This window comes from Nannobrachium achirus (genome assembly GCF_963921795.1).
Source record: "Nannobrachium achirus genome assembly, chromosome: 2".
Taxonomy (NCBI): domain Eukaryota; kingdom Metazoa; phylum Chordata; class Actinopteri; order Myctophiformes; family Myctophidae; genus Nannobrachium; species Nannobrachium achirus.
The window spans coordinates 43042148-43068464 of record NC_137811.1 but is presented as its reverse complement, the minus strand read 5'-3'; the positions used below and the strand labels follow the sequence as shown (position 1 = coordinate 43068464).

At 41.9% G+C, this 26317-nt stretch overlaps 1 protein-coding gene across 3 annotated transcripts in view; it reads left to right on the top strand.

The window, feature by feature from the left end:
• Positions 1-26317, top strand: part of LOC308306165 (sodium bicarbonate cotransporter 3-like) — a gene marked incomplete at its 5' end in the record, with an annotated part of 63747 nt that overhangs the window by 15438 nt on the left and 21992 nt on the right. For all 3 annotated transcript variants that reach the window (XM_080751066.1, XM_080751065.1, XM_080751064.1), the window contains 12 exons: positions 2751-2832; positions 4745-4888; positions 6262-6400; positions 7456-7616; positions 8274-8462; positions 18534-18652; positions 21978-22135; positions 22918-23005; positions 23470-23616; positions 23712-23815; positions 25178-25352; positions 25836-25969. In XM_080751066.1, the coding sequence (XP_080607192.1) occupies positions 2751-2832; positions 4745-4888; positions 6262-6400; positions 7456-7616; positions 8274-8462; positions 18534-18652; positions 21978-22135; positions 22918-23005; positions 23470-23616; positions 23712-23815; positions 25178-25352; positions 25836-25969 (1640 nt within the window). The remainder of the gene's footprint in view (positions 1-2750; positions 2833-4744; positions 4889-6261; positions 6401-7455; positions 7617-8273; positions 8463-18533; positions 18653-21977; positions 22136-22917; positions 23006-23469; positions 23617-23711; positions 23816-25177; positions 25353-25835; positions 25970-26317) is intronic.

Here is a 26317-nt window from a genome sequence, read left to right as displayed (position 1 = left end):
GGGTTTTGGTCATTGCAGTAGGTGTGACTGAAGGAATGTAAATGTGATGTTAGTAGGATCTCAATGTCAGTCAGTTATCAGTGTTTGGCTTTAGTGTGGAAGGTGATAATACTGTCATAAAGCACTCGGTCAATAGCAATGCTGGAGCAGTCATTTCCTGTGATGGTCTGCGCTGGTCAGGGAGATCGCAGTACTATTTTCTCTACTGTAATACAGTACTAGTAGTACAGTATGTGTATACATGGTGTACAGTATGCTATCTGCTCTATATATTTATACACTATACAGTATGTGTGTGCATGTGGGTTGTGTGTTTGTGTTAGTCACGTGGATTTGTAAAGATGAGGTGTTGTTGGCTTGTGCCCAACACAAATATTGACCTCATTCATGGCTGCAGGTGTTGGAGAAATGCCTGGCCTTGGCGAGATCCGTTTCTCGCTGGTCTGTCCTGCCTACAACCTCTCCCAGGCTCTGCCACCTGGAGTTGAGTCAAATGTGTTTATTAAGCTACGTTTAATGAATATGCTAATCACAGTGCTCTGCGCATTACAGAGCATCAAATGACGAGAAAAACAAAGGACACATCACACATTGTAGCAGTACAATACATCAGTGTTTATGTTGTAGAATGTAGAGTGTGTGTACTGTCTGTGCGCACACATATGTACAGATATGTTAACTGATGCATGTATGTTTTCTCCCAGTTCTATTCCTATTCCCAGTTTCACTTCACTTCATGGCTCTAGCATGAAGCACATTTTTGCTTGTGGTTTTGTAAATATGCTGAGCATGGAGCTTAAACTATGTGTCTTCAGTGTAGCTCTTCCCTTCATTGTACTGTAACTCAGTGGTTCTGAGTTTTCAGGCCGCGAAGAGTTGAGGCATTACATTCTGTTTAGGGATGGGCCGAAAGCAAAATTCTTGGCCGAAACCGAATACCGAATACTGGAAACATTCCACCGAATACCGAATACCGAATAGCCGAATAATACATGTATATAATTTATTTTGTATAATAAATGTTTGTACCATTGCTGTACCTTTGTTGTAAAGCTACCTGATTATGGCAAACCCTAACTTAAATAATAATCACCATATGGTTCCATAAAACATTTATTTCTCACTTTTGAATGCACACATAACAAAATAAAATATTTTCTCTTTGCAATGTTAGCATAAAACAAAGTCAAAATAGTGCAACTATTTCTGTAGTATCCTACAGAGATAAAAGTGCATCAGAACAAGGTGCTTAAAACTGCAGAATGATCTAGGCCTACAACAAAATATTATTGTAAACACAAGGGCTGTAACAGCCAGGCCTTCAACAACAAATGCACATACTGTATGTTGCAAAATGATCTAGGGCCCAGGGGTCCTCAAATACAAATCTTGAAGGTCCAGAAATATTTTTTTGAAACAGGTCCAGGTCCGAAAAAAAGGCGAAGGCGAAATAAGGCGGATACATTTATATAGTATGTACTGTATGTATGTATGTTTATTATAATCATTAGAATTGTTTATTTTAATTATTATTATTATTATTTGGAACTTTGGAAATCTCAGTTGGAACTGTTACCCCTGCTACCTGATGCTGGATAAGCGGTTGAAGATGGATGGATGGATGAATGGATAATTATTTATGCATGTAGAGTAGGCTACATTATTTACATTTATTGTGTAGCAATAAAACACTGGCTTATAGTTTAATTATTGGAAACTAAAGAGCATAAATGCAATATTAGGCTTGTCGTTCAGAATGGAAAATAAAGTGGAACTTAGCGTGAGGGGGAGAGGATTACTTGACATTCAGTTAGTTGACACGTACTGCACAAGCCAGACTGACTGTGCTGATTGACTATGTCAAATGACCAGTCAAATCAGGGTCAACGAGTCATAGTTATTAACCTAACACAGCCTAGGATAGCTGGCAATAATATGCGAGTAATGCAACGACACATCACATTGTTAAAGACGCATGATCACGCATCGCGAGTTTCGCGACCATTTCTCGTCTAATGCAAGCAGTTGGAGCCTTACATCGTGGATATTAATGTGTTGCTGTTGTCCTCTCCAATTGAACAGCCAAAGGTAGAAGATCTCTAAGTTATTAATCCAGTGGGAGCAATGGTTTCCAAGAGGTTTTAGCAACTTTTTTAAGGCAGCGAGCGGCATGAGTGTGTGGAGAGGAGAGGAGAGGGGAGGGGGGGAGCAGCATGGAGAGCAGACTGCGTCGGAGACTCGGAGGGAAGGAAAACCTTTGATCTACAAGCCCACAGCACGTTGCACCCGCGACGCTTTGTGGGCTTGCAAATTGGCGTAGGGGTGTGTCTTGTGAGCCTGTGTATGTGTTTGAGCGAATGAGCACAATCAGCACATACACACCCACGCACACACACACAAACACACATCACACACAGTCAGTCCGATCGTCAGATACAACTGTGCGGAGATTTCTCAGAAATGTGCCGCGGTCCGGACATGGACTGCGGTCCGCCTATTGAGGACCCCTGACCCTGTCCTTCACACTATTCGGTGCTCAACTATTCGGTTTTAAAAGCTATCCAGCCGAAAACCGAAAATGCATTTTTAGCCATTTTCGGCCGAAAATTTTCGGTGCCGAATATTCGGCCTCATCCCTAATTCTGTTGTGAAATTGTACGGCACTTATTGTACGGCACTTCATTTTAATAAACTAGCATTAGTTACTATGTTACCGTGTTTTTGTACTGAATCAGCGTGTTTCCTCTCAGGGGAACGACGAGGAAGCTGTGGTGGACCTGGGGAAGACCAGCTCCAACCTCAACACCAACTTTGAGAAAGAGGAGCTGGAGAGTAAGTGCTGCACGTGTTTACACATAAAACACCATGTAGCGAAAGCTACCCCCCACACACACACACACACACACACACACACACACACACACACACACACACACACACACACACACACACACACAGTAGCTGTTACTGTATGTCTTTGACACAGTTTTATGTACCCCACAGACAGTTATCGTCCTCCCTATACCCCGGTACATAGTATACAAGCTTGTGCTTGAGTTGACACATCAAACGTTTGTCCTGCTTGGCTCGCTGGGGATTCCTAGATAACTTCCAAGTGGCACAGGATGTATATACAATACATCATACAATGTTGCCGGCCTTCTTTCAAAGGTGTAAAAGAATCAGTAATGAAGTGTCATCATAGCTGAGGTCTGGAGAATTATGTGATTTTAAAGGGAAAATGTGTAGGGAATCATCCATTCTGTGTGGAGAATGTCTGTGCTTATTCTCAGTGTTTGATATAAATCTGTGTTTAGAGTTTGGCCAGTGTCATAGTGTCAGATTGCACAACAGTGGTCTGTGTGTTGTAGTTACTGTAGTCACTTTCCACTTAACAACATGCACTGCATTACACCCAAGCTCTGGTCTGGCTCATTAAAAGGAACCAACGCACACATGCACATGCACCGTATTCAGGCCTTTGCATGATGTTGGCAGCGTAGAATCATAAAACAAAGATAAAGTGTAGGCAGAACTCTAAAATGTTCAATCAATCATTGGGCAGGACAGGGAACACCACTCTCCTTTATAAATTCAATGTTTATTGTTGCTGTTGTATCCTTTCTTTGCCAGGTCTCTGTCTGTCAGTTAGTCTATAGTCATTCAATAGCTGAAAATGGCACAGTGAGGTCAAATTAGAACATGCTTAAATTGATCACACTAGAAACTCAAGAGTTGAATCTGAGTAGAATTGTACTGTACTTGCCAGAGTTGAATTTACAATGGGGGATTTTATTGTGTGGTGAGTCTACTTAAGTGTGTTTTAGAACAAGTAAATCATAAATGCATCTTCAATCCACAAAGGTGACCACCCAAAAAATAGAGTGGTTATTTGATGCAATGGTGTAAACATGCCTTAATTTTTGAAAGTATGGGGAAGTTCAATGGTATGTATGTGAATTCAATAAATCAGAATTTGAGATTTTCTGAGACGTTATTGGGGCCTAAATGTGTTTGAGCCTGCATGTTCAACCTGCATGTTTGGGTCGGGGGAGAGCAGGTGTTGACATGTTGCATGTCTCAGTGGAACTGCTGGTGGGAGAATGGAAACGGGAGTGTTTTTATGCTACTCTGGGAGCTAGGGGGAGGAAACTGGAAGATCTTGACTTAATAAATAAATGTAATAAATTGTCAAGCAGTCAACAAAGAACAACATAGTGACAATACATGTTGGGCTGCTAGTAATTGTTGAAGGTAAATAATTGGCTGCATTATTGGTCAAACCTGAACCTATTAAGGCTCATAAAATAAAGGTTGCAAGACTGCAAGTGTCAGTCGCCATATTAACAGATGCAAATATTTTAAGGAATACAAGTATTTTGAAGTTGAGGTATCAGATACAATGAACGAACTGTTATTTACTAATGCCCTGTCTGTCGTCCATCTGTACCATCTCCATTGACGTCAGTAGGAACACCACGTAGTAAGGGATAACATCGCCAGCAATATAGTGTTTACATAGAGGAGCCTGCATGTCCCCTTGTCTCCTTTTTAAGGCTTCCGTTGTCTCCGTCCTCTGTATGAAAGATGGCCACTGTCTTTGTTCTCTAAACTCTTTGTTCTAATGTCAAGGGAACAAGGAACCACAGACACAGATGCACATGCACACTCACTCACTCTGTGGGTAGCTGCATAAAATTTAACAGTTGTTATATCTGTTGCTCTCTTCCTCCTCTTGTCCCAGGCCACAGAGCGGTGTATGTCGGTGTCCACGTCCCCCTGGGCAGAGAAAGCAAGCGAAGACATCGCCACCGCGGACACAAGCACCACAGGAAGAGAAGGGAGCGTGAATCGGACAAGGACGACGGACGAGAGTCCCCGACCTACGGTACGTCCAGCCCCACCTGTCCTGCTCCCTCATTACTTTTCACCTACAGCAGTGGTTCTCAACCTTTTCAGGCCGCGACCCCAAAATAATCATATTTGAACTGTTGCACATTAAGTTAATCATCTGGGGACCCCCCAAAATAATTTGGGGACCCCCCTGGGGGTCCTGACCCACAGCTTGAGAACCACTGACCTACAGTACAGTCACGTTTGGCTCAAACGTAGAGCCACCCAACTTCATCCTTCGTAGAGTACATGTACACACACGCACAATAAAAAGTAGTTTTAGCTGAATGTTTGACTATTATGACATGACCAGAATAGAGATACTAGGATTCATGTGCATTTGCAAGTGGTGATTGTTTCCACTCACCTTCTCTCTTCTAACAAGTCCTGCTTGTAATGGGGGGGAAATAATATTATTGCCACCAGGTTCTGGTTTCCTGTTCTTTTTATTAAAACTGGGAAAACATCTGTGTAATTTTAGATTTGAGCTAAAGTATATACAAGCTAAATAATATACAAGTTCACAGCTCATCACTAGATCTACTAGATTTTTTTTTTTTTTAATCGTGAGAATTTGTGCAAATCTTTTAACTCTTTGAGTGCCACCCCGTTCACCACTAGAGGGCGCCCAGTGGCCATAGAAAATCCCATAGAGATATGCTGGTATATGCAGAAGCCCTGCAGCCATGACTTGCCTGAACACTTTCCTTTGTGCATGTACAGGAAGAGGATGAAGTTAGCTTGAAGTTAGCTATTGGTTACCAAGCATTTTAGAAGCCTTATTTTCGTCAACTTAGCCATGATTAAACCTTGCACACCTCATGCATGGGAAAAAAACAGAGAAGAATGAGCTCTAAAAAATCCAATGCAATCCTGGATTGCATTGAAGTGGATTTGTGCAGTTTGTTCACAGCTTTCAAACAAAAAAATCCGATTGGAAATCCGTTCAGGCATTCTTGAGATAATCGCCATTATGTTTTACATGTTATGTAAACAAACATGGCTGCCCTGTATGTTAGATGGGGTTGTATGGGGGTGGAACATGCAAAATCTCGATTGAAATCATGTTCACTAGATTTGATGGGGTCCAAAAAAAAAAAAAAAAAAACAATTTTTTTTCAAATTTTTTTTTTTTTTCTTTTTTTTTATATCCCGAACATGTTCGGGATAGGCACTCTGGTATGCGATAATATATCCCGAACATATTCGGGATAGGCACTCAATGAGTTAATATATACAGTATATTCTTAAAGGGCAATTTTAAAGGAGTAGTTCACCCAAAACATTACGTATTTTCTATCAATTACACACCCCACGAAGCCTGGAATTCTTTGCCTTGCTACAGTATTCCTATCCTTCTGTCTTCAGACACACCTTCGCAGAGAGTGCAGTTCATCCTCGGGACAGAGGATGATGATGAGGAGCACATCCCCCATGACCTGTTCACAGAGCTGGATGAGCTGTCCTTCAGGGACGGACGCATGCAGGAGTGGAAGGAGACGGCCCGGTAGGGAAAAAAACACACGCAGCTTTATTCAGGCCTTTTCCTGAACAGGTTCTTAGCTTTAAGTAGGGGAACTATTTCAATCTGGCTAAAATAAAACATAATTTTATGTATGGCAGAAGAATGCCTAGTTGCGACCTGGCAAGTTACTATGAAAAGCTCCACCGGCTGTCTGTCTATCAGTCAGTCTGTCCGTCACGTCACACTTTTGCCCCTACTCTTATCTCTGCCACTGTTGGCCCTATCAATGCCAAACTTTGCACGCACACACACTCCTTGGATGACAAATCACAACCTCCACCCCTGATTTCTTACATGGCCCTCTTCTAGCGCCACCATTAGGCCGATTTTTGCAAAACACATTTTTGGACCCTGCTCCTACAGATTTTGGCCTAAAATACACAGTATCTCTAAAGTCATGACATCAACATGGATCTGTCCCATTTCCCATATTCCCTCCTGATTGGCTACGACTGCCTTTTAAAGTTTGTGTATGCAATGTGACGGTCACTTATCTCCCAATTAGTCTTACTGGTAATTTTGTGGCATTTTAGTCTGATACCAGGTCATAATCTGTTTGTATCTAGATATTGATTAGAGCCTGACCGATATACAGTATCTGCCATTATTTGAATTTTCGGGTTAGTTCTGTAATGTTGGCGATATGTCACACATTTTAACCACTTTCAACCTGTGTGACATGTGTGTATTCTAGGTGATTTCATTTGAACAAAATTCTAAAATGAAAAGCTTGTGGTGAGCCTGTAGATTGGCTATGTTCTAAATCTTAATTGGATTTAATTGACGACTTGAATGTCCCTCGTGGTATCAGTTATGTTCTCAAATATTTTATATACTTTAATCAAATAGTTTAATAAAAAATGATTACAAAATGTCACACTTTCTGACACAATATCGGTTAAAACATCTGCTGGACTGAGACGCTATCGAGATTGGCATGGCATCAGACCCAAAGATCTGGCATTGATCAAATTCTAATATTGATGCACGTGTAGCTTGTTTGTAAACGGCCTATAATGTGTGTGCATGCATTTCAGGTGGCTAAAGTTTGAGGAGGACGTGGAAGACTGTGGTGAGCGCTGGAGTAAACCATATGTGGCCACGCTGTCCTTACACAGTCTGTTTGAACTCCGCAGCTGCATTCTCAATGGTACTGTCATGCTGGACATGAGAGCCAACACCATTGAAGAGATAGCAGGTTAGTACTGCAACCAGGCACTGGAGTCAGTGCATGAGAACTAACACCATTGGATAGATGGCACGTCTGTACTGCAGACACTGGGGTCAGTGCAACAGATGACAAAAAGGCAAGAGTATCAGAACCTAGGTCTATCTGTACTGTACACACTACAGGTTTGTCTAAATAAATTCTAGATACATTGCGCATGCAGTTAAATATTCAAAACCTTTTTTTTTTATTAAGATTTTTTATGGCATACAGCTCATGAAAATCAAAGATCCACATCTCAAAATATTACAATATTAGCCTACACGAGACCACTCAAAACAAGGATTTATTGTAGAGAAATGTGTGAAATCATTGTGAAGTCATTGAGGATTTGGGATGCTATGGCATCTGCTGCTTCCAAAAATATTTTTTCCCCTCTACACCAAACAGCTCACAATCACAATGTGCTGCAGTGTGTTATCTATTGTTTTATCTAAGTGTTATCTATTGTTTTTACCCAATGTTTGCCCTGTGAATCACGTGATGAAATATAATTCTTAAAGTCTTAACAGAATTGTCAGCATGAAAAAAAGGAAAACAAAAAGAATAAATCTGTTCTTTTCAGTGAGTGATGTATACAGTAAACATGGCTATACACTCAGGTGTCTCTCACCCCTGTGCCTTCAGACATGCTGATTGACAACATGCTTGCGTCTGGCCAGCTAGAGGAGGGGATGAGGGAGAAGGTGAAGGAGGTCATGCTGAAGCGCCACCACCACCAGAATGAGAAGAAGCTGAGTAACCGTATCCCACTGGTGCGCTCCTTCGCCGACATAGGCAAGAAACACTCTGACCCCCATTTACTGGAACGCAACGGTGAGGCCACACAACTCTTCTCATTGTCTTTACTGTAATGTAATGTCACTATGAAGAGTCCTTACTAGGGGTGTAACCAGTGCTTAATTTGAGGGGGAACATGGGGGAACATGTTCCCTCACCTCTTTGATTGGATCCGGCACCTATTTGATTGGATCCGGGACCTTCCCTGTCAATCAAAATAGTGCTGTTTGGTCATTTATGTTTTCATCCTTCCAAATAGAGACCTTTTTTTATATTCATGTTTTTGTTAAATTTCTTGTAGTTTTCTGATGTGGTGCTTCATAGGTGACAGTGACACACACAATAGACAATCTATATCCACACATACATGGTGTCATAGAATTTTGTTAACAATACCTTTTTTAACATGCCAGTTATTCAGATTGACCTGTAACTTGACACGCGCGCGACACTTTACGTGCGCAGCCCGGGATCCGGCACCTATTCATTGACAAAATTAAGCAATGGGTGTAACGATAATAGTAACTGAATCGAAAAATAGTTTTTAATTTGCAATGATCTACTACAGTATATCGATATGCAAAAGCAAAATATAGTTCCGTTTTGTATCGTAACGTTTTACAATGCAGATAATCGATTGTATGGAAACTAAGTATTTGAGCAATTTTAAGAGGGAAAATAAAAAAGAGGGGTTCTAATTACTTTTTTACTAATTCCATTCCATATATAGTAGCTACTCTTGGTCTATCGATAACTGTGTAATTTCTTTGTTCATGTCAAGGTGCGGGTTTGTCCATATGTGTTGAAATATAATGTCCATGTAGTTGCTAGAGAATCATAGTGTTTACTTATTTATATCTGTAATAATAAATGTTCCCTAGTCGTTACTGATATAAATACATTCTCATCAGTACTTGGTAAAAGGATATTGGTGTGAAATACTGCACTGCAGAAATAGTAATTGATACATTCACACATTGATATTTGATGTTTGGTGTACTATTATTTGAATGATGCCATGGGGTTTCCTTCCAACTGCAGTCATTCCTCCACCATATTATCCAACCAAAGTTAGACGCTGGCTACACGAATATGGATCTTTTTCTAATCGCACATTTTGTTGTGTAACATGCCTATTGTTTGAGGTAACCGTGATAAGACAACAGGACAGGACAAACAGGACTCTGATCGATGCATGGCATTCAGTTGGCATGTGTCACTTGGTACCAACAACATCCTGTTGTTTTGGCTGTTTTTAAGTGTGATTTTGGATTGAAGACGATGTTTCTCGAATGTTCTTGGCTTGATTATTAACTTTGAATCCCTAATGCCTAACCCTTTTTACTGAACTCAGTAAGAGGTGCAAGGTGGTGTGTGGGTAGATAGGGGATTATGGGATGATGTTGATGAACATCATATGGCTCGGTGGCTTCAGCCCCCCCCCCAAGGAATCCTGAGGGTCACTGAACCCCACTTTGAGAACCACTGATATTCTTTTAATGATTAAGTGCTTTTGGTCAGCACCTACTCTAACAGGCTAAACTAATCCATGGCTGTTCTCTACTAATATGTTGAGTCAGCTTGGTAAATAACTGTCTAATGTCTTGTGACTGTAATAGTAGTGTCATAAAAACAGTCTATCAACAACTAATTCATATTTTCTTTCTTTATACGGTAATGCAACCTAAGGCATACTGTAGGTCTGTCTGTGCTGCTAACGTGGTTGTGCAACCTTGTAACAAGATTTTGTAACCGGTTTGTTAATTTGCTGCCTAACTCGTTGAGGTTGCAGCTTGGAACCTGTCATTTAGCTGTGGAATTATGGCATTCAGCTACTGTTATGGCTCTGTTCAAGCACAAAGGAAAACCGATAACATTCCATAACCTGAACATTTCCAGAATCAGTGTTAACACAGCGGGTGCCGACGATGAATGCAAGGGTTAATTTGCTGGTGCCCATGGCAACCCGCCATTTTGCCTACCTTCGAGGTCCTGGCGAAAAAAGTAATCCGAGTAAATGTAATCCAAGCATGTCCTGTTTATCTCGCGAAAATCCTTTCTTTCAGTCAGGACCGTTTTTTAACAATCCTGCGCCACAGCGTTTGTGTGACGGCCGGTAGAGAAGGCCGCGTTTTGAACGTAAAAAGAAAAGATCCAGAGAAAACTGCATGTTTGTGCAGCAGCTTTACAGGGCAGTGAACGAGGCAGACAGCACTTCCTGGTCACTTGATTTCGCGCTGCATTTTGGGAAATGGAGTTTGTTTCATCACCACGGTAGCCAAGTACAGTAGCTACAGTACAGTATAGTTTACTGTACAATGCGTCAAACGCGTCGATGGGCACACGTAGACATCAAAGAGATTGACGCGTTGACACCACGTGGGCATCAAATGAGTTAATAAGTTCTGTGATTTAGTTTTAGCTGTTTTGTTTCCACTATAACCAGGACCACCGCGTAGTGTATGGAAATCCAGAATTTGTGAAACATGCATTACATGAATTACATGATTTGCTTAGTTCTTGTAGTCAGTCTTCAGAATTGTCTGTGCACAGTGCACACGCATGTGTGTCCCAGGACAGTATGTGAAAAGAAATAATCTTTTTACCTAATGTGTTAATAGAATGCTCTATATTCTAAATCCCTAGTGGCTATGTTGCCTATGTTCTTACTGACCTGGTTGCATTGTGTGTGCAGTGGTGTAAAGTAACTAAGTACTGTACTTAAGTACAATTTTGAGTTATTTGTACTTTACTTGAGTATTTCCAATTTCAAATACTTTTACTTCTACTCCACTACATCTCAGATCCAAATATTGTACTACTACACTACAGTTATTTGAAAACTTTAGTTACTAGTTACTTTGCAGTTATACATTATAATAATATAAAACATACATAAACCACTTTAGCCCTATTTTATACCTAGGCTATTTGAAAATAGCCGATCTACTACTTGTAGATCGGCTATTTTCAAACATTTTGTACTTTTACTTTTGGTACTTTTAAGTACACACTTTCATACTTTTTACCTAAGTACATTTTGAATTATGGACTTTTACTTAGTAACTAAGTAAGTATTTCTATATTGCAGTATTGACACTTTTACTTATATATTATATATACTAGAAGTTCGCGGCCGCTGTGCGGCCGCTCACATCTAGAAATCGCGCCCTAACGGGCGCTCATATTAAAAAAAAAAAAAAAAAAAAAAAAAGTTAATGGTCAGCAAGGAACATGCGTTGTTGATTTTTGTATTATGTTTTTGAGACAATTGAACAACTGCTGAACGTGGAGTTGCAGATGCAAGACATTGGGACATACAGACATACAGACATACATACACACGACCCCATTCTGATTAGGTTGTGAGATATATATATATATATATATATATATATATATATATACACTTTTATATATAATATATTATATAATATATTATATATATATTATATATATTCCTTCTAACTAACCCACCATCTGCACTCCTTATTTATACTTTTCATGTGACCGTGTCACTCGCTGAAAATAACAGCATGTACTGTACCAACTATCCCTTTCCTCTTACATCTGACACCTCCGCTAACATTTAGTCTTTATTGTCCTGTCAGGGAAATGTGTTTTGGAAACAAAAGGCATGATCATCATTCCACCAATCAATAGTTTTCTTTGTGATCAGACCACATTTCTTTTTTCTCCTGATGCACTTTTCTGTCCTCCATGCTATACTGTCTTCCCTCCTTTTCTCTCTCTCTCTCTCTCTCTCCTCAGTCTCCCCTTCAGTGGAAGCTCTCTTGTCCTCCCATCCCCTTGTCTCCCGACGACAGTCCTTTCCTGTCACTTCCTACCGCAGTCCTGAACTGTCGCTTCACACCGCAAACCCCACTCTGTTTCCACCAGCCACCTTCCCTTGGCTTCCACGAACCACCACGGTGTACGGGGGTGCTGGCCTCCTTGCTCACTTCCTCCCCAGCCCTTCCTCCTCTCCCGGTGCCACCCCGTCGGCCTCCCCGCTCAGCACGCCCCAGAGTACCCCCCCATTAGCTCGTCGCCTCCACAATCCCCCTCCACCCCGCACTGTTGACATGCGCCGTTCAAGCGCCTGTCATTCCTCCGCCCTTGAGGATCTGTCTGAGGAGGAGGGCGAGGAAGAGTGGCAGGAGCAAGGTGACGGTGCTAGGATCCCCCGTGTGGTGCTCTCCCCCCCTGAGAGCGAGGGGGAGGAGGAAAAGCTATCGCTCGACTCGCCTGAGGACCGGCAGGCTGGATCTCGACTAGAACTCCCCTCTTCTCAGCAAGGCAAATATCCTGCCTACATCGCATAGCGCAGCATGGTATCCTTGCTTTTATTGCAGCACTCTAAATAAGAGTTTATCAACTAATTTTGTGTGTGTGTGTAAAGAAATAAACAAGATATTCCCTCTGTGGTCAATAATGTTAAGGTATTTTGCCCTCCACAACTTTAGCTCTCCAGTTGCATCTAACAGTGGCTGTGTCGCTGTCATCAACGCCAGATAAAGTGTGTGTGGAGTTTGGTAAAGGTTAACCGCTGGCAAAGGGACATGATCTGATCAAGTCACCGTCGCCAGCTCCCGTTGCAACCTTTGACAGTTCCCATCTACTAACATCTAGTCGCAGTTTACGTAGAGTTTAGAAAGGCTTTATAAGCACCCTGTGAAGTGTCCACTGCTATAATAACACAGATCCAGTTTTAAGTATGTGCAGACACGTTTCTCACTCATGCACTCAGACACTTTGACACGTGGGAGCTTTCTGGCACAGTCACATTACAACCACTGATAGCTACTGACTGAGCAGCTCCACCCAATCAATTGGAGTTGTGTGCCTTGCCCAAGGGCAACCACGAACATTAAATCATCACCCGGCCTCTACTCCATGTGCCGATTGTTCCACACGGTCCCTCAACTCCCTCTCCTGTGGAGTGTGGTCACAAGCCCCTTTCTCTAATCTAATCTTTTGCTGACGCTTCTATTCTATTCTGAGTTGGGCCCATGTTTTCGTAGCATCAGCAGACGTTTCATTTGACCCACACTGATCTCTGCACAGTAAAGTCCGACTTGCCTGCATGGTCATTCCCTTCTATTTATTATTGATTTTAGAGGTGCCACACTATCACTTGACTCGTCTCATGACTCGCACATACTGAGTTACTTTGGTTTACATATCGAGGTTTTACCAGAGATAGCCATATCTTCTGAGGAAATATTAACTAGCCAGTTATGGTCATTATTAAACTAGAGCCATGATAGTGTGCTGATGAGAACACTCTTCAGACATTGGTTAGCATGCAGAGTGACTTAAGAGTCCTCCCCTTTTGCTCTCGATGTGCCTGGCTCTTATAGACGGTAACATGAGAGAGTTAGTGATGTAGGTGGTGTAGGGTTCTGTCTCTGTCTGTGTGGTCACGTGAACACCGGGGGAACATGTGAGTGAGAGTGCTCCTTTGGGTCTGGACTGGCTCTGTGGTTTCTCAAGTTTAACCACTGGGACCATTCGGCCTGAATAGCAGTACCAGTCAGGTGGTTTAAATTAACACCCTTCAGCTCCTCCAGACCACCAATCGTATTACAGCCTCACACCTCATAATCTCAGCCAATGCTCCAGTCAGCCCAAGCCAGAAAGCCATTTCGTATAGAGGGTATAGGATGCATGGCTCACATCTTGGAAAAGCTCTGGCTTTGATACTCGATGGCAATTTAATGAACAATACCAATCATATATTTTATTTTAGACATGACACGACATTGGCAGTGCCTATAATATAACAGTAAATTGTGTTAAATGCTAACTAGCTTGCAATTGCTATGATGAAATAACACAGGCTTATTTGTTGTAGTGCAAGGAACGTTGCACTAATATCATTTGTTTCTGTGTATGTGTTAAAGTCATACTGTTTAACCTTTTCAATCAAATCATATTTTTCATAATAACATGCCAAAATAATGCAGACTACCCAGGGGGCAAAGGAAGGTGTGCTGCATTTGCCCCGACATACAAAGTTGTCCACCAGAAATATTATCTATGACCCAGTAGGATCACAACCTATATGGACAACCCGGTCAATTTGTACAACAAAGTCCAATATGGCCGCCTTTAGTTTTAGTTTTTGGGGCGTGAATAGGGCAAAATTTTAAACTGAGGGATATTTCCACGAAACTTCACAGTTTGATCAATGGTATCCATATGAACATTTTTTGTATTGCAAGTTTCCATGAAATCCAATATGGCCGCCACAATATGGCCGCCATAATGTAAGGACCCAGAAAATAGGTTTTGCCTCTAACTTCTGAACCAGATGAGCTAGAAACGCAAACTTGGTGTCTATTTCATGGTGTCTGACCATGGGAGACCCAATGGAATAGCTTATTTTATTATTGGGTGTGTCTGGACCTTTATTGTGCATATTTGCAAGATGGTGGACTGCCAAAATAGAGCTTTAACATAATTTCTACCATGATTGTTGACTGCTTTTGCAAATACAAGCAATATGAATCCATTTGCTAAGATTTATGGCACAGAAGGGACTTATACCTGTATTATTCTTGAGTTTGCATGTTGTAAAAATGGCTGTAAATGAGACATTATATTTCTTGTCCGATTCTACTGTATGTAGTTGTAGCAATGACTTCAGATAAAATCAGAGACCAAAACAATGTATCTTAGAGTAAGAAAAAAGAGAGAGATTATCTCAATGAAATGAATGCAACTGCCTTTTTGGGTCTTTCACACATAGACATGCACATGCTTTCCAACAACTTCAGCTTCAGGGAAATTATAATGAACACATGATTAAAACAGGCTGCATTATAATGCAAATACTTGCTAGTCACTATCACTGTCATGTGTACCTATCCTGCTGCATCTTGTCTCCAGTCCTTGGCAACGACACCCCAAGTAGCATGCAATTCCCTTCTTCGCACATGAACAGTTTTTCTGGCAGCCTTTGATACAGCTACATGATATTGCCTTGTCCATTGATATAGGCCAGGCTGACTCTGTAGATGGACAGGGGACTGCCTTCCCATCACTGAGAGACCATCCATATTCAGTGAAGCAAGGGATGTCTGGCTTCGCGATGTGTGCAGTTTTATGTATTATGGCTGCTAGAGCAGCTCTTTTCAGGTGCAGGCCAAAGGCATTTTCTGTAGGTGGCAGCAGCTTCAACAGGGTTGATCGGTTATTTAGGAACTTGTACACTCTCAGCTTTGCCAGGTCAAAGTCCTCCGAATGGTCAGCTTTTGATGCATATACAGCTATTGTGAGGTCTCTAGCCTGATTCTTGAACATCCTCTGAGAGGGAATAAGAGGAATTTTCACCAAACTCCTGAAGTGCAGGGAGATCTAGACCCATGCTGGTCTTGAACCATGCCTTCTTTCCAGTGAAAAAGGGATAGCTGGTGGTATCTCTGCCACTCAGGCTGTGAATAAAGGGCGGGGCAGTGGAACCAGTCTTAAGACAGCTGAGCAGGAACACAGGTATGTCCATTCAAAACCTGCAAAAGAATATGAAGTCTCTGCACAATATACAGCTCCTGATCCTCAAGAGTTTTTTGCTGTCTCTGAAAACAAAGCAAACCTTCTAAGATTCCTCTGTGAAGAATGGTGTCAAAATGAGACACTTAAGTCTGCTCTTGGTACAACCCATCTTTACCTGAGTGGAGGATTTAAAGAAGAGACAAGGGGTGTTGTGATCAAGGAGGGGTGTGTTGTTGATGTCCCTGCACTAGAGTCAACACAACAGGAGGCCGACACAAGGGTAATTCTACACACCATCTACAGTGTCCAGGCTCACAAAGTTGACAGAGTTGTCATCCATGCTAATGACACAGTCATCATCATCATGTGCCTATATCATGCTGCCACCCACCTCCTAGACCTTCCAGAGCTGTGGGTGAGAACAGAGCAGGATGCATATCTTCCTATCCATCACATGGTCTCAGCCCTTGGACTCGCACAGTGTCGTGCCCTGCCCTTTATTCACAGCCTGAGTGGCAGAGATACCACCAGCTATCCCTTTTTCACTGGAAAGAAGGCATGGTTCAAGACCAGCATGGGTCTAGATCTCCCTGCACTTCAGGAGTTTGGTGAAAATTCCTCTTATTCCCTCTCAGAGGATGTCAAGAATCAGGCTAGAGACCTCACAATAGCTGTATATGCATCAAAAGCTGACCATTCGGAGGACTTTGACCTGGCAAAGCTGAGAGTGTACAAGTTCCTAAATAACCGATCAACCCTGTTGAAGCTGCTGCCACCTACAGAAAATGCCTTTGGCCTGCACCTGAAAAGAGCTGCTCTAGCAGCCATAATACATAAAACTGCACACATCGCGAAGCCAGACATCCCTTGCTTCACTGAATATGGATGGTCTCTCAGTGATGGGAAGGCAGTCCCCTGTCCATCTACAGAGTCAGCCTGGCCTATATCAATGGACAAGGCAATATCATGTAGCTGTATCAAAGGCTGCCAGAAAAACTGTTCATGTGCGAAGAAGGGAATTGCAAGCTACTTGGGGTGTCGTTGCCAAGGACTCGAGACAAGATGCAGCAGGATAGGTACACATGACAGTGATAGTGACTAGCAATTATTTGCATTATAATGCAGCCTGTTTTAATCATGTGTTCATTATAATTTCCCTGAAGCTGAAGTTGTTGGAAAGCATGTGCATGTCTATGTGTGAAAGACCCAAAAAGGCAGTTGCATTCATTTCATTGAGATAATCTCTCTCTTTTTTTCTTTTTTCTAATTAAAAAATAATTTCTAAGATACATTGTTTTGGTCTCTGATTTTATCTGAAGTCATTGCTACAACTACATACAGTAGAATCGGACAGGAAATATAATATCTCGTTTACAGCCATTTTGACAACATGCAAACTCAAGAACAATACAGGTATAAGTCCCTTCTGTGCCATAAATCTTAGCAAATGGATTCATATTGCTTGTATTTGCAAAAGCAGTCAACAATCATGGTAGAAATTATGTTAAAGCTCTATTTTGGGAGTCCACCATCTTGCAAATATGCACAATAAAGGTCCAGACACACCCAATAATAAAATTAGCTATTCCATTGGGTCTCCCATGGTCAGACAACATGAAATAGACACCAAGTTTGCGTTTCTAGCTCATCTGGTTCAGAAGTTAGAGGCAAAACCTATTTTCTGGGTCCTTACATTATGGCGGCCATATTGTGGCGGCCATATTGAATTTCATGGAAACTTGCAATACAAAAAATGTTCATATGTATACCATTGATCAACCTGTGAAGTTTCGTGGAAATATCCCTCAGTTTAAAATTTTGCCCTATTCACCCCCCCATTAAAACTAAAGGCGGCCATATTGGACTTTGTTGTACAAATTGACCGGGTTGTCCATATAGGTTGTGATCCTACTGGGTCATAGATAATATTTCTGGTGGACAACTTTGTATGTCGGGGCAAATGCAGGTTTCCTAAAAAAAGGCTGGTTTGCCCCCTGGGTAGACACCGTTGGCTTTATACTGTATGTATACATTTTAATTACAATATTATTTAATAATTAAGGTAATACATACCATTTCTGACTATGTTGTTGCTTTCCAAAATATCCTCAGTGCTGGGACTCTGCAGCATTCATTTTGGAGTGGTACTACAGTGGTTTTTATTTCAAACTGAATTCTGAGAATTGCAGTTCTAACAGACCATAGACACACCAGAGGTGTGGCCAAAAAGCCTACTAAAATAAATGTTACGAAGAATTACTTATTACTTAAGAATCTTTTTTTTTTTTAATTTTTACTCTTTTAAAACTGTGCATTCTGTACATGAAAGTATGAAGTATCAAAGCCTTCAACTAACGACGCTCAACACGATAGAATACTCTGTGTTAATACAAATGGACCCGTATGGGTCAATCTTTTTCCATTTGAGTTAAATTAATTCTCAGGATTTTACAGAGAACCAGCCCTGTTGGCATTGATGACTTTGCCTCTTGTTTGTTCTGTGATTTGAACCTGTAAAACCGTTGTTATCAGTTGTCAATACGTCATACTTGATGATCACGACACACATGTGTTTGATGCTACCATTAACACAATGAGCCGTGTTCCCAGGTCTGTTGGCATCTCCTCAGTCAGCCCCCGGGAATCTGGAGAACAGCAAACCCAGCGAAAGCCGCATTAACGGAGGCAACGGTGGGAGCAGGGAAGACAGCACCGTAGACTTCAGCAAGGTACAAGCACTTTCAGCTTCTTCGTAGCCCTCCATTGTACTTCTTTGCATGTGTTGTTGGATTGCCAGTTATTTTGGCGAGCAACACTGTTGTGTGACAAAGTATATTGTAATATTTTGAATTTGGATAGAAAATAAATTCTAATACTTTTAGGATGCTTACTATTGTTTACTGTACATAAGACCCTAAATGACATAATTGGAAAGCTTTTGAGGATTGTGTTTCTTGACGAAAGTATTCACTTTCATATTCAGCAAGCCGCACGGTTGTTCGACAAAGTATCAGCCATTTTTCTGAAAATGACAAGGCCAGCACACCTGCTGGCTAATGAAGATGTGATGGCAATAGGTAGGATGTAACCGTGCTAAATTATACACAATCCAATGTAAAGGGCCTACTCAAGTGTCAGGAATATTACAGGAAGACAATATTTGTGTGTATCATGTGTCACCGACTAGAGCAATGAACTAAATTTACTGACACGCCGATTCACCCCAGGAGTCACTGATCTCGTCCTGCCTTAGGCGGTGAAACAGACAGACACTTGACGCCAAAAGAGTTTACCGTGGAATTTCACATAAACACAAGTTGAACGCATCCTGTGTACAGCCTGTTTATGGTGGAAGAAGGGTTACACAATCTCGTTCTCATGTGTTCACACCTGTGGGGACTTCCCAGTGTAACCAAAGACCTCCGCTGAACAGACCCAGCGGAAGGGGCTGGCTGGGCGTTCGCCGCTCAAGAGCAGTATTACTTGTAATCGTAGAAGTTGTCGGGAGAGAAAATACCATGTCTCATTCACTTTCTTTGCTGCCCATATTTACCTGAACAGTTTTAAAATGAGCCCTTTGGCTGTGCTGGGTGAGAGGAGATGAAGTCTAGTTCTGTTTCTCGGCAGGACTGCCACTGTAGTTGTGGTCCCTTGGGAGTGGCCACCAAAAGGCCTGCTGTAAGTCTGTTCCACTGTCAAGTGTCAATCACTGACTGGATCAATCAATGTGTTGTGATTTGTTGTGGTGAAGTGTGTGAATTGAAGGTGTCTGTTAATGTCTTGATGGGGTTTGTGGTCTGTGATGTTAATATTGTGAGTGTCTTTGCTTTCGAGTGATCATGTGACCTTGATGTGGAATGTGGATATTATTTAGTGATGACAGTGATTTTGTTTTGATGCCTAATTGTGTCATACTTGAGGATGGTTGGTAGTGTGAGTGGGGGGGGGAAGGATGGTGCACTGCTGCTTTTTAAAGGGTCGGGCAGGTCAGGTAATTAAAGTCCCCCTAGTTCTCAAACATCACAGGTTCACGGCCCAGATAAATGTGATGAAATTAGCGAGAGGAATGTGCACCTTCCTCTCGGCATACATAGAGTATCAACTTTGACTCAAGGAAATTACATTCCTTGAAAGTAGGCTCCATGACAGCTTGGCAGGTGGTGCAAGTGATGATACTGCATTAAGCTACTGCTGATCCCATCTTGTCCCATAATAGGCAGCTGTATTGTGCCGTGTTGTAATTGCTATTTTGCTACTGTACAAAGCTGTGGTTTTATGCAATGTGGAATCGTGATCCCATGGTTGTTTTCAAGGAATTATTGTTCTTACGTTTTATGCTATTGCTTCTCGGTTAATCTCAGTTCAAAAAGTAAAAATTGTACTTCCAGATACAGCAGCATGCGTGTGGTTTAAAATACGGTCTGTAGTTACAGCAGCCTGGCCGTAAGACCTGATTTATACTGAATCAAGCTACTTAAAGAGATTAGTGTCCTTGATATATGGACTGTGGGCTTTGTAGTTGAACACTAATGACTGCTCACAAAGGCTGCTGTCATCAAGCCAGCGTCAATCGGCTTTGAAACATCTTTAACTGGCCACACCGGCTTTTCCCATGGACCTCTCAATGGGCAGTGATCAGAGGTCGCAACACATTAGACACCAGCACATTATGACATCCTTTACTTATTTAGAATAGGCTAACATGCTCAAACAATTGCTTACCTGTCAAGTGCCAAAATGGCTGACCTGGTATACAATTTTACCAGCCTCCTGAAATTGTCATCCTGTACATACTTGTCATTGTTTTAGTCATGTTTTAGTCATTTTTAATAGCTTGTTTTCCTTATAAGCAGCTCTTGTTGTCAGGTTGCTGTTTTAGAAATGCTGTGTTATTTGATCTTGATGGTGTGTCTTAACTAGACACTGTGCCAGTCTTTGGGTTCCCTGAACCTGAGTATTGTGTAACATCGTGACATAATATAGGTTATTAAGCATTAATTCCCACATCCTTGTCCCTTTAATCATGAGAACTTGACATTTCTACAAGGATTATATCTTTAGTTGGTCCCCTGTGAAATGATTTGGTCACTAGATGCCGTGGGAAACCAGATATTCCACTAGACATTCTGTACTTCTCCTCAACTTATATAATCTTTTTCTTGGCATGTTAATGTTACGACTGCACAGCTAAAAGGACCAGTTTTATATTGCATTATAGGTACAGTATGTTGACATTCCACTATCTCCATATGCGGTTCATAGGATACAGCAGTTTCCCCCCTGTAGTTTGTGCATTGCTCTTTGTGTAGAAATAATTTACTTTAGGTTCTGGCCAGTGGCCAATGAAGAGTAATTATCTGATCCATTATTAAACCTGACTAAAAATGACATTTGTGTTTTGAGGAACATTTGCACTACAATTCAATACCCTAATATTGTTCATTATATATTTGATTTGACTGTGGCTTCCTGTTATTGACATGCTCTTTGTTCCTTCTCTATTCTAACTCTTCCTTTTAACTGCAAATGTTGAGATTTTGCAGAAAGAAAGCATCCCACCCACTCTTTTACACCTGTAATCCTGTGATGTGACGATTAAGTTGATTCTGATTATGATAAGCCCAGTGTTATATATATATATATATTTGAAAAATTGTCTTAAATAAAAGTAAAAGAAAGTATACATGATGTGAACATGCATGGTACATCATTATCAGACTTAATTATATCCTTCAACTTCTTGTTTATGCACCAAAATGATGGATATACAGGTTTTGTAACTATTTGTAGCAATTGTAGAAATATTAGAGCTTAATTGTCAAATGTTGAAGCATGTAATGATCATGCATACTTTCTTTTACTTAGACCTTACATTTTGGACAAAAAAGCCAATTTTACTTTGAGGCGCCCAGACTGCCCACTGCCCAGAAGGCCCTAGTGCCCAGCACCTGACCTGTTACCATGACTTTTGGAAAAAACATATGTTTTTTTTTTTCCTCTTCTTGGTAAAGAGTGAGTTGGTACCATGTGTGACGGTGTTGTGTGCTGCTGCAGGTGGACATGAACTTCATGAAGAAGATCCCTCCAGGAGCTGAGGCCTCCAACGTCCTGGTAGGAGAGGTGGACTTCCTGGACCGACCAATCATAGCCTTCGTTAGGTTGGCTCCCGCCGTGCTCCTCACGGGCCTCACAGAGGTCCCTGTTCCCACCAGGTATAACACACCTCACTGTGTGTGTGTGTGTGTGTGTGTGTGTGTGTGTGTGTGTGTGTGTGTGTGTGTGTGTGTGTGTGTGTGTGTGTGTGTGTGTGTGTGTGTGTGTGTGTGTGTGTGTGTGTGTGTGTGTGTGTGTGTGTGTGTGTGTGTGTGTGTGTGTGTGTGTGTGTGTGTGTGTGTGTGTGTGTGTGCGATTTGTCACAATGATTGTGACAAAAGGATGGATGAAGGATGAAGGAGGATGATATCATGATAAATTAAATCTCCATGATAATGATAATATCGCTTATCGTAGCGTGTGTGTTGAACTTGTGTGGCGGCAGTTGCTCAGGGGTAGAGTGGCCGGGTGGAGAACCGTGAGGTTCCCCATTCGATCCCGGGCTCCCCCAGATTTAGTGTCGAAGCAAGACGCTGAACCCCTTATTGCTCCCGATGTGCAGGTTGTTGGTGCCTTGCATGGTTTCCTTGAATGTGTGTGAATGGGTTAAAGTAATGCACAATCTATGTAAAGCGCTTTGGAGTGAAGTGCTGTATAAATTCAACTTGGCATCCTATCACACATCAAAGCTATACAGATTATTGATGTTTTGATTATTTTTGACATTTATTGAATAGGTTCTTGGTCTACTTAAGTTTTTTTAATTGCTATTTCTATGCATTCGATGTATTAATGTTAACTTATAGATGTAATACCATATGCTGTACTTGCTTATTGTACGTCGCTCTGGATTTATAGCATCTGCTAAATGCCTAAATTGTACATTTCTGTGTGACCCCAGGTTTCTGTTCCTGTTGCTGGGACCTTTTGGGAAGGGGCCCCAGTACCACGAGATCGGACGCTCCATCTCTACTCTCATGACGGACGAGGTTAGACCACAGAGGATGTCACAGCTGCCTCAAGGGACAGGCTGTGCTATTGTGCTGTGTCTGCAATGTAAAACCCTGAGCGTACAAATATAACCACAAGGATTCATTTGGTTGTACACTCTCAGTGGTTGTACACGATTCGTTTACAAATGGATAAACTGACAGTTTTATTGTATATTTGAAGGAAAATAAATATGATTTAATTGTACAGTAATTAATCTCGATCATTTGGAAACTCACCTCTGAACAGCTACACCTTTTCTAATAAATCATACCTAGTATTTTAGAGGACACATTCAACTATTTTTTAGAATTACAGTTACAGTCTAATTACAATCGGAGATTGGAACATTTTCCAAAATGGATATACCTAAACTGTATTATGTTTTCGCTTGTTTTCACTTGTTGTTCCAGTATGAATGAATGTGTGCCCCTGGTGATAGTATATTCTTTGTGCATGGTAGATCTTCCATGACGTGGCCTACAAGGCCAAGGACCGGATTGACCTTCTGTCTGGCATCGATGAGTTCCTGGACCAGGTGACCGTGCTGCCCCCGGGGGAGTGGGACCCCACCATCCGCATTGAGCCCCCTAAGAGCGTCCCCTCGCAGGTGGGAAGTCTGTAGGCATGTTCAAAAGATAACACAAAAAGGAAACGGGTATGTCTGCGATCTCCTCTATTTTGATTGCGTTCTGCTTCCTGCAGGAGAAAAGGAAGATACCGGCCCTCCCCAACGGCTCCGCCTGCACATCTGACAGCCTCAAGGAGTTTGAGGACCATGCAGGACCAGAGCTGCAGAGGACGGGCAGGTGTGACATTACACACACGCACACAAACGCTTAAAAAAATATATAATAATACTAATATAAATATATATATATATATATAAATATATATACAGTATGTGTGTGTGTTTATATGTGTGTGTGTGTGTGTGTGTGTGTGTGTGTATATGTGGGGGCGTGTTCTCTCCTCCGTGTCATCAGCGCCCATACCCTTGGTGGGGTTTGCGTGTTCTCCCCGTGTCCCCTAGGGACCAGGATTACATGCAGTAATCCTGGTCTCTATACTGCCTCCCCCCTGGTCAGCCGGGGCGCCTGATGAAGGGGAAAGGAACTAGTTAGAATAATGTGTTCTCTCCGCGCGCTACGTCCTACTGGGGAATCTCCCCGGTCAGGTGATAAGAAGCGAGCTGCTCACTTCTACAGTACAACAAAATATGTACTGTATATTGTTGCTGTCGGGCAGAAACCTTGTATTTCCGAAACCGTTCTTAACACATGGGAAGCCAAGGTTTCTAACATTTCTAGCTGTTGCTGCTGCCGCCGTTCACTCACGCTTTATTTTGAAGAGCCTCGGAAGCTTTGTGCGTGTGCACGTGTGTGTCCACTGACGATTGAGGAAGAAAATCCATTTGTTTACAAACGCTCGCGAAACTAAAATCCAAACCGCGGCCGACCATCGCGGTAAAGTGTCGCCGTGAAAACAATCAGATCTCTGCTTCCCTGGCGTTCTTTTCACCTCATTCATAGATGAAGCCCTTTTTATGTTTCAGCCTAGAATGGAAATCAATGCATCCAGGTCATGCCATTTTCTCTCTCTCTCTGAGCTACGGGGTGACGTATGGACTAGGGTCATTCACAGGGCACGCAGCATGCACGTAGAGCTGTGCAGTTAACCCCTTGTTGTCTCGAGACAACTCCTTTTGGCAGAGTGACCCCTAGTGGCCTTATCACGTTACTGAACGAGTTTGGCCCCTTGGGTGTTAATAAAAGAATGAGCATCTGAATGTGTCTTGCACCACTTTTACCACTTTGGTGGTGTCTTTTGAACTAGTTGTTTCTATAGCCGAACTCTCACAAAAGGCCACCCAGAGGAAGTGCACCTGCTTGTTTCTCACTTGTATTTCCATATTTCAACGTTGTATGTTTTTCTCGTAAATGAATGCCATACTTCATCGTACAAGAGTGTCATGCAAAAGTAGTACAAATACAATCTCACAACGTGGCGCATGGCAAGCTTGTACTTATGAAACATTTTGAAAGTGAAAGTGGTGTCTGTGAGTTTCATGATTATTCAACCGATGAAATGTATCAACAAGCACTAAATAATAACCAAAGCTATTGGATGTTGCAAACGTCTATCTCTCTGTTTACCTCAATCTCTCTCAGGATATTTGGTGGTTTGGTGAATGACGTAAAGAGGAAAGTCCCTTTCCTGCTGAGTGACATAAAAGATGCACTCAGTCTTCAGTGTCTGGCGTCTGTCCTCTTCCTTTACTGCGCCTGCATGTCTCCTGTCATCACCTTTGGAGGGCTGTTGGGGGAGGCCACCAAAGGAAATATAGTAAGACCTCATCTGCATGTCTACACTCATGGAGTTCTATGGACATAGAGTTAACAGGACTTATCTCCATTATGTACTATGAGACTTTGAAAGAATGTCTACAAAACAGATTCCTACTACATGTTTATCTGGTATTTTAAATTGGCTCTGATCTTGAAAGAAAACTAAAAATCTAAATTCCATACGCTTTAAGGCAGTGATTCTCACACCTTTTCATGTCAAGGAACCACAAATGAATATGTATTTGGCAGTGCATTGCAACGCGTTGTGAGCGCTATTTTCAAACAGCCGATGTAAATGGGGTTAAACTGGTTCACATGATTTTGATGCTACAGTATATAAAAAGGAATCTGTGGACCGCCTGGAACCCCCGCAAGGACCCCACTTTGAGAACCACTGCTCTAAGGTTTTAATGTGTTTTGACACTTTGACCCAGCGTTTTCAGCTTTTCAACATAAAAATCCCTCCCCTCCTCTCACTCAGAGTGCTATAGAGTCGCTGTTCGGGGCGTCTATGACGGGTGTAGCGTACTCCATGTTTGCTGGCCAGCCACTCACCATCCTCGGAAGCACCGGTCCAGTGTTGGTGTTTGAGAAGATCCTCTTCAAGTTCTGCAGGTGAGGCCAGTCCACTATCTACTGTAGGCTTCCTCCTCCTATCACAGTGCTGTTTTGCTGTTGTATCTCTAGTGGAGCTCTTTAATGGCTAATGGTACAGTAGTAGACTGGCGGTTGCTGTACCTTTACATGGTTGCCATTAATGTGGATTATTGTATACTAGCCCTTACCCGTTCAAAGATATGAGCTCCAAAATGATGTGCAGTGTGTGGGTTATGGGATGTGCACTGTGCATACAGTATATGAGGGATGGAAAGTAACTTTAACTGGTGCTTGCATGATGTAGGAGCATCAAGGTAAGAAACCCGTTTCGTTTAATGGCTACAGAGATACTGTCCCCCCCCCCCC